Raw genomic sequence first — 16,910 nt, forward strand, 5'->3', positions numbered from 1 at the left:
GGAGTCACATGGGTCTCTGAATTCTACTGAAGAAGAGCTCCCACATCTGTTATTTCTGGGGATTTGTATCCATGTTTGTGGTGCTAGAATGGAAAACTGTTGAAACATGTGTTTCATAAATAGCTTCACCATTTTTTTCAGTCTGTTACTATTTTAGCAGCTTTATTGAGGTATAGTTTACATACCATAGATTTTACTCATTTTAAGTGCACAATTCCATGGTTTTTAGTGAGGTAGAAAGAGTTGTGTGACATCACCGTCCAGTTTTTCAGAACATTTCTGTCACCTATAAGATCTCGGGTGCCTGACTGCAGTCACTTCTTTCTCCCATCCGTAGTGTGATCTGCTTTCTGGCTCTACAATTTTGCCTTTCCTGGGCATTTTGTGTAATAGACTCCTATAAGGTGTTGTCTTTTGTGACTGGCTTCTTCCGTTTAGCATGATGTTGGGGTTCATCCATGCCATAGCATGTGTCAGCAATGTCTTCCTTTCAGTGTTGAACAGCACTCCTGCTGTGCTCTTCTACATTTATTGTTAATATTGCTATCATGTCAGGATTTTAGAATTGTTGGATGCAGTTACTGATGGCCGCTTTATTTAGTAGAACTTTGTGTGGCAATGGAAATGTTCTGTGTGTGCCCCGTCCCATATAGTGGGTGACCCCTAGCTACCTGTGTGTTGAGCACTTGAAAGGCAACATAATAAAATGTAAAGGGTCAGGAGGATGTAAGGGAGGTTGACTTGGCCCAGCCATTTCCTTCTGGTAACTGCTATTCCTGCCTTTAGCTCTCAGGGCAGAGCCTCAGATAGCCCAGGAGCACAGTTGTCTGGGGTCTTTGGTCATGCAAATAATATTTTGTGTGTGTATGATGAGGTGAACAGGGTTGACTAGAGTCCCCTCCTTTGTCTTCCCACACTGCTGTAAGCCCTGATTGGGTGGGATGGTCATGGCCTGCTTGTTTGTACTCTTTGGTCACATTAAGAACTTCATGAAGCTGGTCTGTCCGATTTTATTATTTTTTTACCGTACTGTCTTGTACAATGTCATTTACATACTCAACCAGTAAGTATTTGTTGTGTAAACCATTGAATTATTTTTCTCAAATCATAGCTGTCATTATGCTTCAGCTTAGTACTGAGAAAAAGTTTTTTTCTTACGGAGATGTGATTTACTTGGTCTTACAGATAAAAGCTAGCTCTCCCCATTACCAAGACCATATACACCTTTATACCTTTTGAATAAAGACTTTTATTCTTAATTTTTGGCAGGACAAAATTATTTTGTTAAAGTCACAGGCTGTTATTTACTTCTTAAGCATGACCATTGTGTTTGATCAAGACTATACTTCATACCCAGAATTTAAAAAGAGAAAGGGAAACCTCTGGAACTCCAGGCCTCAGCTCCGGCAGCTGCCCATCTGGACAGAGGATCCAACGATGATGCTGGCTTCGGTGCTGGGGAGCGGCCCCCGGGCGGGCCTCTGCTCTGGCCCCTCCTGGGGCCCGCACTCTCGCTCCGGGCCCGCTCCACCTCGGCTGCTGACATAAGCCACGAGGAGATGGGGCAGGGACACTGCAGAGCTGCCATCTCCTGCAACAGGGCAGCTGAGGAGCCGTCTATCACCTCACACCATCCATGATGTTCTGTCGGCTTCTCGGCCTTCTCCTTTGGACTACAAACTCTTTGTGGACAGAACCACGTCTTCTCGTGTTGATAACCAGTGCTTAGTATGATGCCTTATATACTAATGGGTGTTGAATGTTCTGTTTGAAAGGACAGTACGGGATAGGGAGTGAGAAAGAGTCCTGGTTCTTAATGGTTCTCAATAACATACCAATGTTTTTATCTAAAGATGTTGTGGAGTGTTTGAAGATGTATATGAAGATTTAACCTACCATTTCTAGTTCCATGATCTTTCTTTAACAGCTAGGCTTTCAAAACCTTCCTGAGAGAGACATTAACTAATTTGGTCAAGATTACTTGTGTCAGAGCCCAGAATCAGACCTGTGTCTGAGTTGGAAAGTTCCTTGTAATAACTCTGCTTCGCAGCTTTTCTCAATTATAACACTAACTTGTTAATCGAGGCCAAAACTGAGGATATTTAGGATCATCATGGCTTTTTATTAGTCTCAAAATTTTCTTTTGGTATTTACGTTATGTTCGCTTATTGATAGCTAGTACCTTAGTTTCATAAAATTAGGGATGATTTGCCCTTATGTAGTAACGTGATGTTTCAAACTTTGCTGTGGTTTCTGGGGAAAGTTCACTGTGTAAAGGATTGATCCTTCTCTATGTTTCTTTCCATTTTCTCTCTCTTGCCATTCTCATATAGCAGCTATATGGGTTAACATGAATAGGTGTATATACAGTTAAAACACCATAAAAAGGAAATGGGCTACCTGAGCTATTAACTGTTAGGAGCATGCCACAAATCAAATGTTAGAACCAAACAAAATATAAATGATAGTGTGGTGTATACTTTATGATGACATGAGGTTTGTGAAATTACTGCAGTCTTTTTTTTCTTCAGGTGTTTTAATCGCAAGCTCATTATGTATGAAACCCTAACTAGAGTCCAGGGTAATGAGGTAGAATGTAAAACACTTAAGATGTATCCTATTCATATTGTGAGAAAGCTCATAGCAAGGTAAACAGAGAAGAACTCAGTTGAAAACAAAAAGTAACAGTAGCAACATGACATTTTAGAATGCAATTTGTGATTCATTTCAAATTAATTACAACTGTTGTGGGAGTTCTGGAATAGGAACAAAGTCATCTAGATTGATTGATGGCTGATCTATGGTTTGTTTCTCTGTGTGTGTGTGTATGTGTGTGTTTATCTATGGTTCTTAAAGGGTGTTTGGAATTTGCAGTAGGTGAGCATAATTGATAAAACATTTTACTGTTTTCTTATGGGGAGAATTTCTAGGTGTCTAGAAGATGTATTTAATTGCTAGGTTGCCTGGTTCAATTGTTTTTTCCACGGTTACAACAGAAACATAAGGGTATGATTTTTTTTTCTTTTTGAAATACAATCTATTTTAACTATGAAAACATCTGTGAAGTGTATAAGATGATATAATCTGCTTTCTCTGTGTGACATACAGGGTTCCGTTTGGGTCTGATTTGTGCTTACCTCACCAGCCTAACCTCTCATTGCGTCTCTCAGGTACTATTAGCCAGCTCCTCCAAAGTTTCCTGTTCTCTTTTGCCTCCTGGGCTTTGGGTATGTTTTGCCTTCTGCTTGGATCACTGCTTTACTTGGTTGTCTTCTCATCTTTTCAGGCTCAGATTATCTATATGTATAAATAATAGTATGTATATAATACACATAATTCTGTAAATAAATAAATACTCTTTTTTAGGAAGCTTTTCATCTTGCAAAAACTAAATTAGATGTCCCTCCTGGATGTTCCTGTGGCATCCTAACTTGACCTAATCCCACCATAATCTCCAGTTAATTGTCACTAGATAGTAAGCAAGCTTGAGGTTAGAATCTTAACCTCCCCCCACCACTTCTGTATCCTCAGTGCCCTAAAGCATTTTTTAAAAATTTTATTTATTTATTATTTGACAGAGATCGCAAGTAGGCAGAGAGGCAGGCAGAGAGGAGGAAGCAGACTCCCTGCTGAGCAGAGAGCCGGATGCGGGGCTCCATTCAGGATCGTGGGATCATGACCTAAGCCGAAGGCAGAGGCTTAACCCGCTGAGCCACCCAAGTGCCCGCCCTAAAGCATTTTTAATAAATATATATTTTTTTAAAGATTTATTTTATTTGTTTATTTGACAGACAGATCTCAAGTCGGCAAGAGGCAGGCAGAGATAGAGGAGGAAGTAGGCTCCCCGCAGAGCAGAGAGCCCGATGCGGGGCTCGATCCCAGTCATGACCTGAGCTGAAGGCAGCGGCTTAATCCACTGAGCCACCCAGGCGCCCCAATAAATATTTTTTGAGTAGAAAAATCTCTTTGGGGCTAGGCCAATAATCTCCTTTTAGGTGTTTCATAAATATCATCTAACAGATAATGTTGTTGATTCCATTAAAATAGTTTATATTGGCGGTTCCGAACTGTTTTAACCAAAGATAATATAACTATCTATGTGACCATCTTGGTGTACAGTATAGTTTCTGTACAGTGAACTTCCTTCCAGAGTATATTTATCGTAATGTTTTAGATTTTTCTTCATGTTCTTTTATTGAGTGTGCCTATGAATACTGCTGAATTAGCTATTTTTGGTATATGTGGGAGGGAGTGTATTTGTATATTACATGTTTCTCTGTACCTATATTTTTATTCTGGTTTTGTTTTAGGTCTGTCTCTGTAAGCCACATTTATCCAGATTTTATTTTTTTGTATTCATTTTGGTAATTGCTGCTGCTTTTAGTAGGTTGTTTTAATCTATTTATATTTATTACAATTACTGATACATTTGGACTTATTTCTACAATTTCGGTGTATTTTTAATTTTTTTCTTTTCCACATGTCTGTCTTCAGTTGGATGATAGTTTTTATTTCATTTTTCCTCTGCTTTGCAGAGTGCTGTAGAATATATTTCTACTTGGGGGGTATACATCATTAAGTATTTTGGATGCATATTTAAGTCTTGGTAATAAAATCTAGAGTTATTTAGCATTTTTCCTGCCTATTTGTATCAAAAGTCATTGCATGCTCTAACCATCAACTAAACGTTTTCTTATCCAGTTCACTGTTTTTTAGAGTTTGAGTTTTACATTTTTTAAACCCTCGGAAATTAGCTTTTAAATGATTCATAGTTACCATTCTATCAATTTCTGTAGTAACTTGTTTCATGTAGTCCATTGATCCCCTCCTGTGTCCATTTTTCTTCTTAATGAACTGCATTTTTTAATAGCTCATCAATAGGTGGTATTTCTTAGCCTTTTATGTCTAAAGAATCCTTTTCCTTTAGTCTCTCTCTCTCTCTCTCTTTTTTTAATGAAAGAAAGGATGGAAAAAGGGCAGAGGAGGAGGAGAGAGAGAGACTGTTAAGCATGTTCCACACAGAGCAGAGCCTGACACAGGGCTCGATAGCACAGCCCACAACCTTGAGATTATGACCTGCTGAAATCTAGAGTGAGACACGTAACTGGCTGAGCCACCCAGGTGCCCCACTTTTCCTTTATTCTTGAATGATGGTTTGGTTGCGTATAACATTCTAGAAAGTTAGTTTTCCTCAGCTTTTTGAAGATATTACTCCATTGTCTCTGACCTTTATTACAGCTTCTGAGAAGTATGCTCTCTGTCATTTCCATTGACATAATCTTGCTTAATATTCCTCTGATAGATTTTAAGGTTGTTTTTATTGTATAGAATTATTGTATGGCATTTCACTGCAGTGTATGTAATGTGGATTCATACAGTCTAATAATTTTTTTCTGCTTAATTTTTTTAGTGAGGTATAAATTTTAGGAAATATGAGCTCAATTAATTTTTACATACATGTATAACCAGGTTACCACCACCTAGTCAAGATTAATAATACTGCCAGCAAGCTACAAGGCTCCCAGTGCCCCTTCCTAGTCAATACAGTGTAGTTTACAATGCTCTAAACTCATTCAGAGCTCTTTCATGTTGAGGATATGTATTTTCCATTGTAGAAAATTCTCAGCAATTATCTTCTCATGTATTGCTTTTCCATTATTCCCTCCAGTCTTCTCTTGGAAAATCCATTAGACAAACATTGCAACCTCACTCTGTCTCTCTCTCTCTCTCAATCTGCTTTCTTCTATTTTTAATCTTCTTCTCTGCATGTAGTAAGTTTCAGGTAGTTCCTTAATGCTGCCTTTAATTTACTAATTCACTTTACTATGTCCAGTCTAGAATACATCCCATTGATTGTTTCTCTTTATTTCAGTGACTGTATTTTTCATTTCCAAGATTTCTAATTAGGTTTTTCCTTCATATGTGATGTCATTTTGTTTCATTTCTGTACATTGTTTTTTATCTCTTGTTCTCGTGATGGATCTTTTACCTTCATTTGTATTTCTGAACATCCTCAGAATACTTACTTAAAAATCTCTGGCAGGTTGCACAGAATGAATTACATCTGAAATAAATTTCCGTTTCCATTATTGGTTTTGTGGTTTTCTTTCTTAGCATTAAATTTCCTAAAATGTTTTTGAACTATCTTTCCTTCCTTCCTTCCTTCCTTCTTTTTCTTTAAAAAGACTTTTTGTTTGTGTTTCAGTGTCTTTCCACCTGCCCCCCACTCTTCCTTTCCCCAACTGCAGTCTAGGAATTTTGCTGTTGATACTAAAGGTATCAGTAGATGCAGTAATGGAGCCAGAGAGTGGCTTGGCTCAGATCCTGGTATTGAGGTAGTGTTTTATTCCCTACCTTCCTATACCTACAGTTCTGATTAAAACCATAATCCTACTCTACAGGTCTTGATTGCCCCCTTTATTGGCTTCTACTATGAGTAGAAAAACTGACCCAGCCCAAGCTTTAAGAGGACATTCTGATCTGCAACCATGTCTGCAGCAAATCACTTTTCGTTTTCTTTATTCCAAAGGAAACCACTGCATTCTCCCTGCTAACCTTTCCCCCTTCCTAGCCCCTCCACCCTCACCTGCTTCTAGATCCAGAAACAGCAAGTCAGGTCTTGCTCAACATTTTTGAGTTTCCATATTGTTTCTCTTGTACAGAAATGTTTCTTATTTGACCTCAGTTGTGTCTTTGACATTGTCTCTTTTTGTTTAATATGCTTTATTTATTTATGCTCTGCAGTACCAACAGGGCTTCTGAATTTATGCTACAGTGTTAACCCAGAAGTGGTATTAATTGTAAAACTTTTCTCCTTGTAGAATAATAGTCTAAATATATTAAGAAGAAAGGAATAGGTCTGGAATTGATTTGTTTGAAGAGTCTATGCATTTATTGCTATTGTTTTTAAAATGTGATTTCATTTTTAATATCTGTTAATCTTTTGTAATTGCTATTTTTATTATAACAAATGTAGTTTGTCTATTATAGAGCTTTTGGAAAATACAACAAACCATACACACATGCAAACCCACTCACATACACAGTGAAAATTACTTGTAGTTCTACAACCCAGAGCTAGCTACCAGATATTTTGGTATTCATTATTCATGTTTTATGCACTTAGCACACACTCCAGCCCACATAATTAACATTCATATTTTAAAAAACAAATCAAACCCAGTCTTGTTTTGTAGGTGAAGCTGTGAGTGCTGGAGATGCCTTATGTGAAATAGAGACTGACAAGGCTGTGGTTACCTTAGATGCAAGTGATGATGGCATCTTGGCCAAAATAGTGGTAAGTTTTTATTTTGATTGTCTTCAACGGGATAAAGATCTCTTAAGTGTGAAGTTCCTTTTATTTTTACCACTGTATTTATAGTGTTGTATTATCTGTATCTACATAGTATGTTTTTATCATTTTTAATTGTACTTTTTAAATTTATTTTTAAAAATTTTGTTTATTTGAGGGAGAGAAAGAGAAAGCACAAGCAGGGGGAGGAGCAGAGGGAGACAGAGAATCTCGAGCAGACTCCATGCTGAGTGTGGAACCCAGCCGGGGCTTGATCTCACGAACCTGACATCATGACCTGAGCTGAAACCAAAAGTCAGACGCTCAATTGACTGAGGCACCCAGGCGCCCCGTGATTGGCAAACTCTTTAACCTCTCTGTGCCTTTTTCTTCATAATAAAGTAGAGTTAATAATAACATATGCACCATGGAGCAGTAGTAGAGATTGAGATAATACATATACACTCATTACAAGACTTGTCACCCACCAAGCATCAATAAATATTGCTACTTTCATTATTATTATAATTACTTACTCAGCTCTTGGTGACCATTAGCCCCTATGTCAATCTGTATGTTTATCTAATAATTTGTATTGGTTGTTTGCAACTGAACAGTAAATATCCATTCATGCCTCTGTAGTTTGGTTTGCACATCTGCTCGAAGTCCATTATTGATATGGTTTTAATTCTGAGATACCGGCTCTCCTCTGTTTTGGGAATGGATACAGCACCTTCCTTTGTACATTTCACCCAAATGTTACAGTCTAATTAGATGTAGATCTAGACAGGGTTTTTCACTCGTGTTTCTTACTAGAAAATCCTTTTCCCTCTTTTTTCATCATTTATATGCTGCTTTTTACATTCTAATTATCAAACTTCCTTTACTTGTCATCTGCATTATTAACAGTGTTGAAAATACTTCCTTGGAGGAAATATGAATGAAAAGTAAAATTAATGAGGAAAATATAAATATTCATACCAAGAATAGTTTCTTCAACTAATTTGTGCAGCATTTTTAAAAAAGGGAAAGATTGTTTGAATTACCATATGTAATAAACCCAGCTACATTTTATTGTGAATGCTTTTGGCAAGCTGTGTTCTTGGCCCTGGCTCTGGATTGTTTGACTATAAAAGGCTTCCAGAATTGATAGCTTTTCCCACTTAGCTGCTTAGTAATGCATTTCAAATTGCTAGCAGTGTTAGAGGTCAGTAGTGCCTATTTATCTGGGCCCTAATGCTCTAAAAAGGTAGGGGGCTGAGGGGAGGGTATGATTAATAAGGGCTTTAGCTGCACAAATGGCTACTTCCTTGCCAAAGAAAAGATTGTATGTGTATTTTAGGGTTTTATGGCTTTATTATTATTCCACATGCGTTTTGAATAATAGGAATGGGAGTATATGCATGTCACAATGTAACAGTTTTATGGAGAAAAAAAATCAAAGTGATATTAGGTGATATCCCTGGGGTTTTTAGTCATTCACCCCTCTCTACTCTCAGCCCTCCCACCTCCATGCAGGTTGCACCTTTGTCTTTCATTGTGGAACAGTCCTCATATGAGTACATATAAACTGATTTTAATAAGAATACTTATACGAGATCTTTACTTTCAGAATCAAGGAGTTGGAGATAAATCTAATTGAAAGGCAAGTGATGATAGAAAGCTCTAGTTTTTAGCTTGCACACATTTTTTAAACCATCAGAAATTTTAGCTGTCATGTTCTTCATGGAGATTTGTTTGCCTAGTGTTTGAAAGGATTTTGTGTTCTTCCCCTCCCCCTGCTCAGTTTCATATCTCTTTGTTCTCATTCGTAAGTTTTGCATCTGATTTCCATTTTATATGAAATAATACTTATTATGTTTCAGTTAGAATCAGAAAAAAGCTTAGAAGCTTTTAATAATGTTAATAAAGAATAATTGCTGTCAGTGTAGATAATTTTAGGATTTATTTCCAGTTTAGTTCAGCTAATGAGAAAGTTGTTAAATTCTTAATTAATTACTAGTAAATTGTACAGAAAACCTTTAATTTTTACACATGTATCAGTTCATAAGCTTAGTCTTAAATTAATTCAGCAGGCATTTTAAGTGATGTTAATAAAGTAGAATATTAGGATGACATATTTGGGGTTTTGTTTGTTTGTTTGTTTGTTTTAGAGGGGTGGGTGGGGGAGGGCAGATGGAGAGAAAGAGAATCTTAAGCAGGCTCCATGCCTAGTGTGGAGCCTAATGTGGGGCTCCATCTCATAACCCTGAGATCATGACCTGAGCTGAAATCAAGAGTCAGGTGCATAACTTACTGAGCTACCCAGGAACTCCTATTTGAAGAATTTATTAAAGATTGTCTTGTTTGGCTTCTAACATTTTAAGGTTATTATATGATTTATTACAAACCAGGATACTTTTGGGGATGAAAATGTTGTATGACCTTAAGATTATTTAAATGTACATAATTTTTTGACATTTTAATGTATTGACTATCTAAACATTCATTGATTTTTTTATAACATTGATAGACCATTATTTTTCAAAATCATTTTCAAGAACAGAATTCTTTCTGAAAACTAAAATCCACAAATATTAAAGCAAAATTTTAAAAAGCCTTTCCTTTAGGGAAGGGCTGGCTGAGTTGGTGGAGCATGCAACTCTTGATCTCTGGGTCATGAGTTCAAGCCCCATGTCGGGAGAATTTACTTAAAAAGGAAAAAAATGCTTCTTTTTGTTGATCATCCTAAAATTAAAAAGTAACAAAGAGTATTTTTGGTACTATTTATGTTCTTCAGTTTCTTAGCTGCATCTCACTCTAATACTGTGTCATTGGTGTTTTTCTAAAGAATCTATTTTTTCTTTTTTTTTTAATATATTTTTTCAGTACAACTTTATTGTTAGGTCCCTTTCACACTTTATTTTTCATTAAATTGCCTGAGTCAACTTCAAAGTTGCATTTCATTGTTTGAAAGTTTATGGTTGAAATTGGACATTGTGAGACCTTCAATTGATTCTTCTCTGTAAACAATAGTATTTTTAATTGAGAAAATAACCCTCAAAGTTCAAAGCAAATTCTACTAAATGAGAGATAGTCTCCGTTCTAATTTTTTCATGTTGAAATGGATAAATGACATATTAAAGTGGTAGATGAGTTTGTGTTCCCTCTGAATTAAAAGCCAACTGAACTGTAATCCGGTCTATATCTTCCTCTCTTTTAAGCTTGGTTTTGTTGTTTGTTTTTTTTTTTAAGATTTTATTTATTTATTTGACAGACAGAGATCACAAGTAGGCAGAGAGAGAGAGAGAGAGAGAGAGAGAGGAGGAAGCAGGCTCCCCACTGAGCAGAGAGCTTGATTCAGGGCTCTATCCCAGGACCCTGAGACCATGACCTGAGCTGAAGTCAGAGGCTTTAACCCACTGAACCACCCAGGTGCCCCAAGCTTGTTTTTTAAAGTAGGAGAATGAGCTTGAACTGCCGTATGATAATTTTGGTCCTGTGAATGCAGTTTACGGATTTGGTACTTGGCGTGTTGAATGCTACCTGTAATGTCAGATTACATTTGAATCTTGGCTTGGATACCTACTGGTCTTACGATTTTGAACAAGTCATTTTAACCTTTCTGTGCTTCAGTTTCCTTATCTCTACTTGAATATTAACATCACTTACCTCCTACGGTCGTTAGGAGAGTTAAATGAGTTGACACAGTGCTGGAACAGTGCCTGGCACTTGACTGTCAAACTGTTAGTCAAGGACTTAATGAGTGTTTTTTCTCCCCCTCTGCATTTTTAACTTGTCATTGATTTGTTTCAGTTTCAGTGTTTCTTATGTATCTTCCTTTCAGACCGAAATTCATTGTGCATGTAAGTTAAAGTGTTTATCTTAAAGGATATAGACAATTTCAAACTGTACGATGGTTGAAGCCATGAGGGGAAAATACCTACTAAGGATTCAAATCCGATCAGTCAGTCCTACGACTGCTTCTCTCCCCTCACCACAGTGCACACTCCTGTGCTCAGCAGCTCTCACACTATTCGATTTTACAGAAGAAAATATTTAACTTACTGATTATTTTTTAACTTCACATCAAAACACAGTTTTTACCACCTTTAATGGAGTGAACTTTCTCAAATAATTTCTCTGTTGGGAATTTCTGCTGTACAGATCTTGTCTCTCAACTTTCCCATCTCACATCCTTGGGGACGCTGCTGAGCTTGGACGGGCTGTCTTTAGCTCATTTGCAGGTGATTCATGTCAGCCTAATGGAATGTCTCTTGTGAAGAAAGAGGCACCATCCTAGGCTTCTGTCCCTTGGGATGGAGTTCAGCCCATGTATGGGTGTTTGGAGAAGTAGGTGCCCCAGGCTTCCCACCTACTGTCTCATGTTGCTGTCTACTCCCCAGTCCCGCCAGCCTGGGGAGTTGGGGTGGGCCTTGAGGTTAGCCTTTCCAATGCTTACCAAAGGGCACTCCTCTGAAGTCCATTCTTGACCCGTGTTGAGTTTGGTTTTTGTTTTAAAACAAAATTTGTATTTAACATCATATTAACTCATCTTTTTGACATAATAGTACAAAAACTCCGAGTAGTACACAGAACTAAAACTTATTTTAATGTGTTGACAGACAGCTAAACAAATTGTTCTTGAGCTGTTTATTATTTTTTCACAGCTTAAAATTCATTAGATACCCCTATATTCTATACTCTTTTCTTATATATATGGTTTTTGCTTCACTGAAGCATTATTTCTGTTCTCCATCCATAATTAGTAAACTTAAAAAGCTTCCTAAATCCCATGGTTTGTGCCTTATTTATTTTTAGAATAGCGTACATACTAATAAGCATCAAATTTAATGTTAATCAGAAATGTCAAGCCCATTTTAGAGTTATGTTCTTAGTTATAATTACTATATTAGCGAACATCCTACAGCCTCTCATTCTATTATTCATTAAATTACATCTCTAATGAGCTTTATTTAATGTAATTGAAAGATAATAAAAAAAATTTTAAAGGAATGACATTTTCTTCTAGTACTGAACTTTAAAAACATTGTCATCTGAAGTTTCCCTAGGAACTTTAAGTAAATAAAAATCAGTCCTTTGTCTATGAGTTAATGTGCTGAAATGTTTGAAATACATACAAGTTTTTTTAGAATTCAATCTTACTTATCCTTTTAATTGACATTAGCTATGAAAGATTGATTAGCTGAGACACCACCGTGTTTCTGATGTACTTGTAAAAATTCATGGGATTTTATTTTATTTGTCAGGTTTTGTAAATAGATATGTATGGGAAAAATTAAGTGTAAGGAAAAACAGAAACCAGCATTAACCAGAGTAGTTAACCAATTCTGTTTCTGTGATGGGATATGCTTTTTTCTAAAGACTAAGTTTACAGAATACATTCTACATTAGGTTAATGTTAGTAAAAGGACTAATTTAGGGTACTTAATTCATTGTGAGCTCTTGGGATTCCTAAGCTATTGTAACAAGAAACTATCTGGGAAAGACAAATAGTTGAAGTAAACCACAGTCTCCTGGTTTGGATTTGTACGGCTGGAAGTCAAAAGGAAGATGGTAATGAGTGCTCTTATATATTTGAAAGCTGTCAGAGGAGAAATTCTAGTGTTTTGTTTTGGTTTTTTTTTTTCCAGGATGTAGCATTAATAACTGGGATGGGAAGAGCGGTGAAGGAAGGTATACTGGGGAGCAGTAAGAAAGGACAGTGTTGGGTGGAAGGAGGAGGCAGGCTGACTTAGAAGCAGATTTTAGCTCAAATTAAGAGATCTTTCTAATCAGTAGAGAATTACCTAAGCTACTTCATATGATCATGAGCCTTTCCATCTCTGCAATTATTTTCTTTTTAAAATACAGGTTGAAGAAGGATCTAAAAATATACGACTAGGTTCACTAATTGGTTTGCTAGTTGAAGAAGGAGAAGATTGGAAACATGTTGAAATCCCCAAAGATGTAGGTCCTCCATCACCAGCTTCAAAACCAGCAGTGCCTTGTCCTCCACCCGAACCACAAATTTCTCCTCCCGTCAAAAAGGAACACACACTGGAAAAACTGCAGTGAGTATGTTTATTTGGATGCTGATGTTTAAAAAAAAAAAAAATTACAGCAGCTTTTAGGATATTTTAATTATTGTCATATTTAAAACATTTCTGCACCTTACGTATGAAGTAGGTGATCTTCCCTTTTTCTCTTAGGTAACTGAGGCCTAGGATGATTCTTTTACTCTCATTGTTCATTCAACAAAGAAACAGTTATTGAATACCTGTCACTTTCCAGGTAGTATGAAAACCCTGCTCACCTGGTGGAGAACAAAGCAAATAGTCTGTGTCCATGTTGAACTTGAAGTAGGTTTTAGGATTATAAGATGGAATTCAGTACACCAGGCTTCATACTGTGTTTCTGTCCATGGAATTCTAGTTACCGTAATGGGAATTCCAGTTCTAAATGGATAACTGACATAAAATAGAATTGGCATCCTAACATGCATTCCTTTACAACTAGACTACATTCGAATGTCTGACACAGACTGGAGCTCAGTTTTGGCCCTGGATAACACACAGACTTAGTAAACACCATTTCACTTCAGCCTTACGTAGCTTTAATTGATGGATTTGGAAAATTTTAACAGGTTCATTTATTTAATATTCTCTGTACAAGATTACTTTTTCTTTATAAGAAAAATTCTTAAGAAAGGTCCTCTTAAGTACCGCTTTTGAACTTAAAACACAGATCCTTCAGCATTTTAAAATGTTTTTCCTTAAATTACCAGTGTCAGTTCTTGTCAGTGATTTTGAAGTGCTGAGTTGTAAATTTCCATTCCCCCCACACAGCATTTCTCGCTGTGTTGCTTTAACTTCCCTTTATTTTCTCTTTCATTTACTGTGGAAATCAGAAGGTAGAATCATGGAGGTACTTAACTGCCCTTCTCCTTAGGCAGAGATCATGGCATGTCCTCCATCATTCTGGAAGATCCATCACTAGAGACTTAATGAATGTGCAGCCCCGAGGTATAGAGAAAGCAGCAGACCTGGAGCACCTGGGTGGCTCAGTTAAGCATCAGGCTCTTGATCTCAGTTCAGGTTTTGGTGCCAGGGTCGTGGGTTCAGGCCTCCTGAACTCACACTTCAGTGCAGGCCTCCTGCATTGAAGCCCCATCCAGTGTGGAGCCTATTTAAAAAAAAACAAAAAAATCCCCCTCAGACCTGTGAACTATGCAGTGTTGGCCCACACAGTGATTTTTTTTTTTTAAATAAATTTTTGAATTGGTTGTAGTTAATCTTACATTAAGAAATCTAAAATTTCAGTTTCTTTTTAAAAATCTGAAGACTGACAGCAGTGAGCCCATATCACCGAGAGCTATTTCTCTGAAATACAGCAAGCACAACATTTGTTCTCCATTTCTTGGTTATAGGGTTCAGGACTTAGCCCCTTTGACTCATTTTCTTTATCTGACTGTATAGTCTTTTGTATTTGCTGCTTTATCTAAACGTCTTACCTGAAAAGTAGATACTTAGTAGTTGTGTCACTGTTTGGTGTATCTGTTTCCATGTCTAACAATCAACATAAGTTTTTGCCACTTACTTTCCTGGCATATGTGAAATAAAATACATGTAAATAATAATGACTTTTCATGTAAATAATAATGACTTTTAAAAATACATGAGTGATAAAATTCAGCAACACAAAACGAACAACCCAATTAGAATAGGCAAAGTACTCAAATATACATTTCATCCAAAGAAGATGTGTGAATGGCCAGTAAACATGCAAAAAGGTGCTCAGTGTCACTAGTCATGAGGGAATTGCCACTCAGTGTCACAGTGAGCTGCCACTGCACATTCACTGGATTGGCTCCTGTTAAAAATAGTAATAATGTGTTGATGGGGATATAGAGGATGAACCCTTGTGCACTGTTGGTGGGAGTGTGAAATGGTGCAGTCACCGTAGAAAACAGTACAGCAGTTCCTCAGAAAACTAAGAGTAGAATTACCATATGACCCAGCAATTCCTTCTCTGGGTACACACTCAAAAGAATTGAAAGCAGGAACTCACATTGATAATTGTACAGCCGTGGATAGCAGCCTTATGCACAGAAGCCAAAAGGTGAGAACAGCCCATGTGTCCAAAATGTGCTATATACATACCATGGAATGTTAATGTTACTCAGCTTTGAAAAGGAAGGAAATACTGACAAACATACGATGATGTGGATGAACCTTAAAGACATTAAAGTAAAATGAACCAATTACAAAAGAACAAATACTGTATGATTCCACTTTTATGAGTTACCTAGACTAGTCAAATTAGTAAAGACAGTAGAATGCCAGCTGCTTGGGACAGGGGGGTGGGGCAGGAATGGGGAGTTACTGTTTACCAGGTACAGAGTTTCAGTTTGAGAGAATGAAAATTCTGGAGATAGATGGTGGCGATGGTTGCACAACAAGGTAATTGTACTTAATGCCACTCAATTGTACGTAAATTGTAAATTTTCTGTAAATTTTGCCACACAAAAAAATGAAGAAGCAGTGTAGTTAGTTCCTTATTGATGTGTTTGATGAGGAGCCATGTGAAAAGTTATTAGTCAAAATAGAAGCTCTCTCCTTTTGAATATATACTCTTATTAAAAGAATATTTTGAAATAGTAACTAATTAAATTTGTATGAAAATGTTTGGGTGGTAAAATAAACCAAATTAGTATGGATTAGTTTATTTGACTGTGACTATGGGAATAATTTTAACTTTATTATAAATTTTTATTTTTCTAATTATCAGTAAAACTGTTGATGTTTAGGTATATTTGGTTCAAATTATGAGTGTTTATTGGTTTTCTTAATCATCACGTTTTCTTCTTAGGTTCCGTTTAAGTCCAGCTGCCCGTAATATTCTGGAAAAACATGCCCTGGATGCTAGCCAGGGGATAGCCACTGGCCCTCGGGGGATATTCACCAAAGAGTATGTTTGTGCTTTTTGTAATAACCAATTCCATTAGTTATCATGATCATCTTTTTCTGGAAGTATTTAAAGAAGAGCTTATTCAGTGTTAAGATTTAAAAGGACATACACTGTTCTTTTGTATTTTCAATTGCTTTTGTGAGTGCAGATTTGTATTCTATGCAAGACTTATTTTGGAGTAATTACAGCATTAGTGAAAAATGGTTCTGATTCAGTAACTAAGCCAGATCCTTAGAAATAGTGATAAATGCAGAAAATTATAGAGTACAGAGTGATGAAACTTTATATTGTTTTATGTTTGTTTGAAATAAGCTTAAATCACATTTAAATTTTTAAAACCTGGAAATACCCTTTTAAAAACAGTTTCATTCTTACCTGTTTGGATTTTAGTCACTTGTATGATCAAAGTGATTTCCATATGTGGTTGGCTCTTTTTGGATTTTCTTTTCAGTTCCATTGTCCATGAGTTTCACCTGATTTGTTCAGTACCACACTCTTAATTATAAATACCACACTCTTAATTATAAATACTTTATAGTAAGGTTTAAAATTTGATAGAGTTTCCTTGTTCTTTTTCAATAGACCCACTTTTCTTGGTTTATTCTTATTTTATTATCTTTCCAAGTGAATTTTAAACAATTCATTTGCCCTGATGGTACAGGGGAATGAT

The 16,910-nt window shown here is 36.5% G+C and overlaps 1 protein-coding gene across 2 annotated transcripts in view; it reads left to right on the plus strand.

The window, feature by feature from the left end:
• The window catches only part of PDHX (pyruvate dehydrogenase complex component X), a 70,892-nt gene that overhangs the window by 23,499 nt on the left and 30,483 nt on the right, over nt 1–16,910 (plus strand). For both annotated transcript variants that reach the window (XM_044259067.1, XM_044259066.1), the window contains exons 3-5: nt 7,197–7,297; nt 13,145–13,344; nt 16,142–16,240. In XM_044259067.1, the coding sequence (XP_044115002.1) occupies nt 7,197–7,297; nt 13,145–13,344; nt 16,142–16,240 (400 nt within the window). The remainder of the gene's footprint in view (nt 1–7,196; nt 7,298–13,144; nt 13,345–16,141; nt 16,241–16,910) is intronic.

Source organism: Neovison vison, chromosome 7 (genome assembly GCF_020171115.1).
Source record: "Neovison vison isolate M4711 chromosome 7, ASM_NN_V1, whole genome shotgun sequence".
Lineage (NCBI taxonomy): Eukaryota > Metazoa > Chordata > Mammalia > Carnivora > Mustelidae > Neogale > Neogale vison.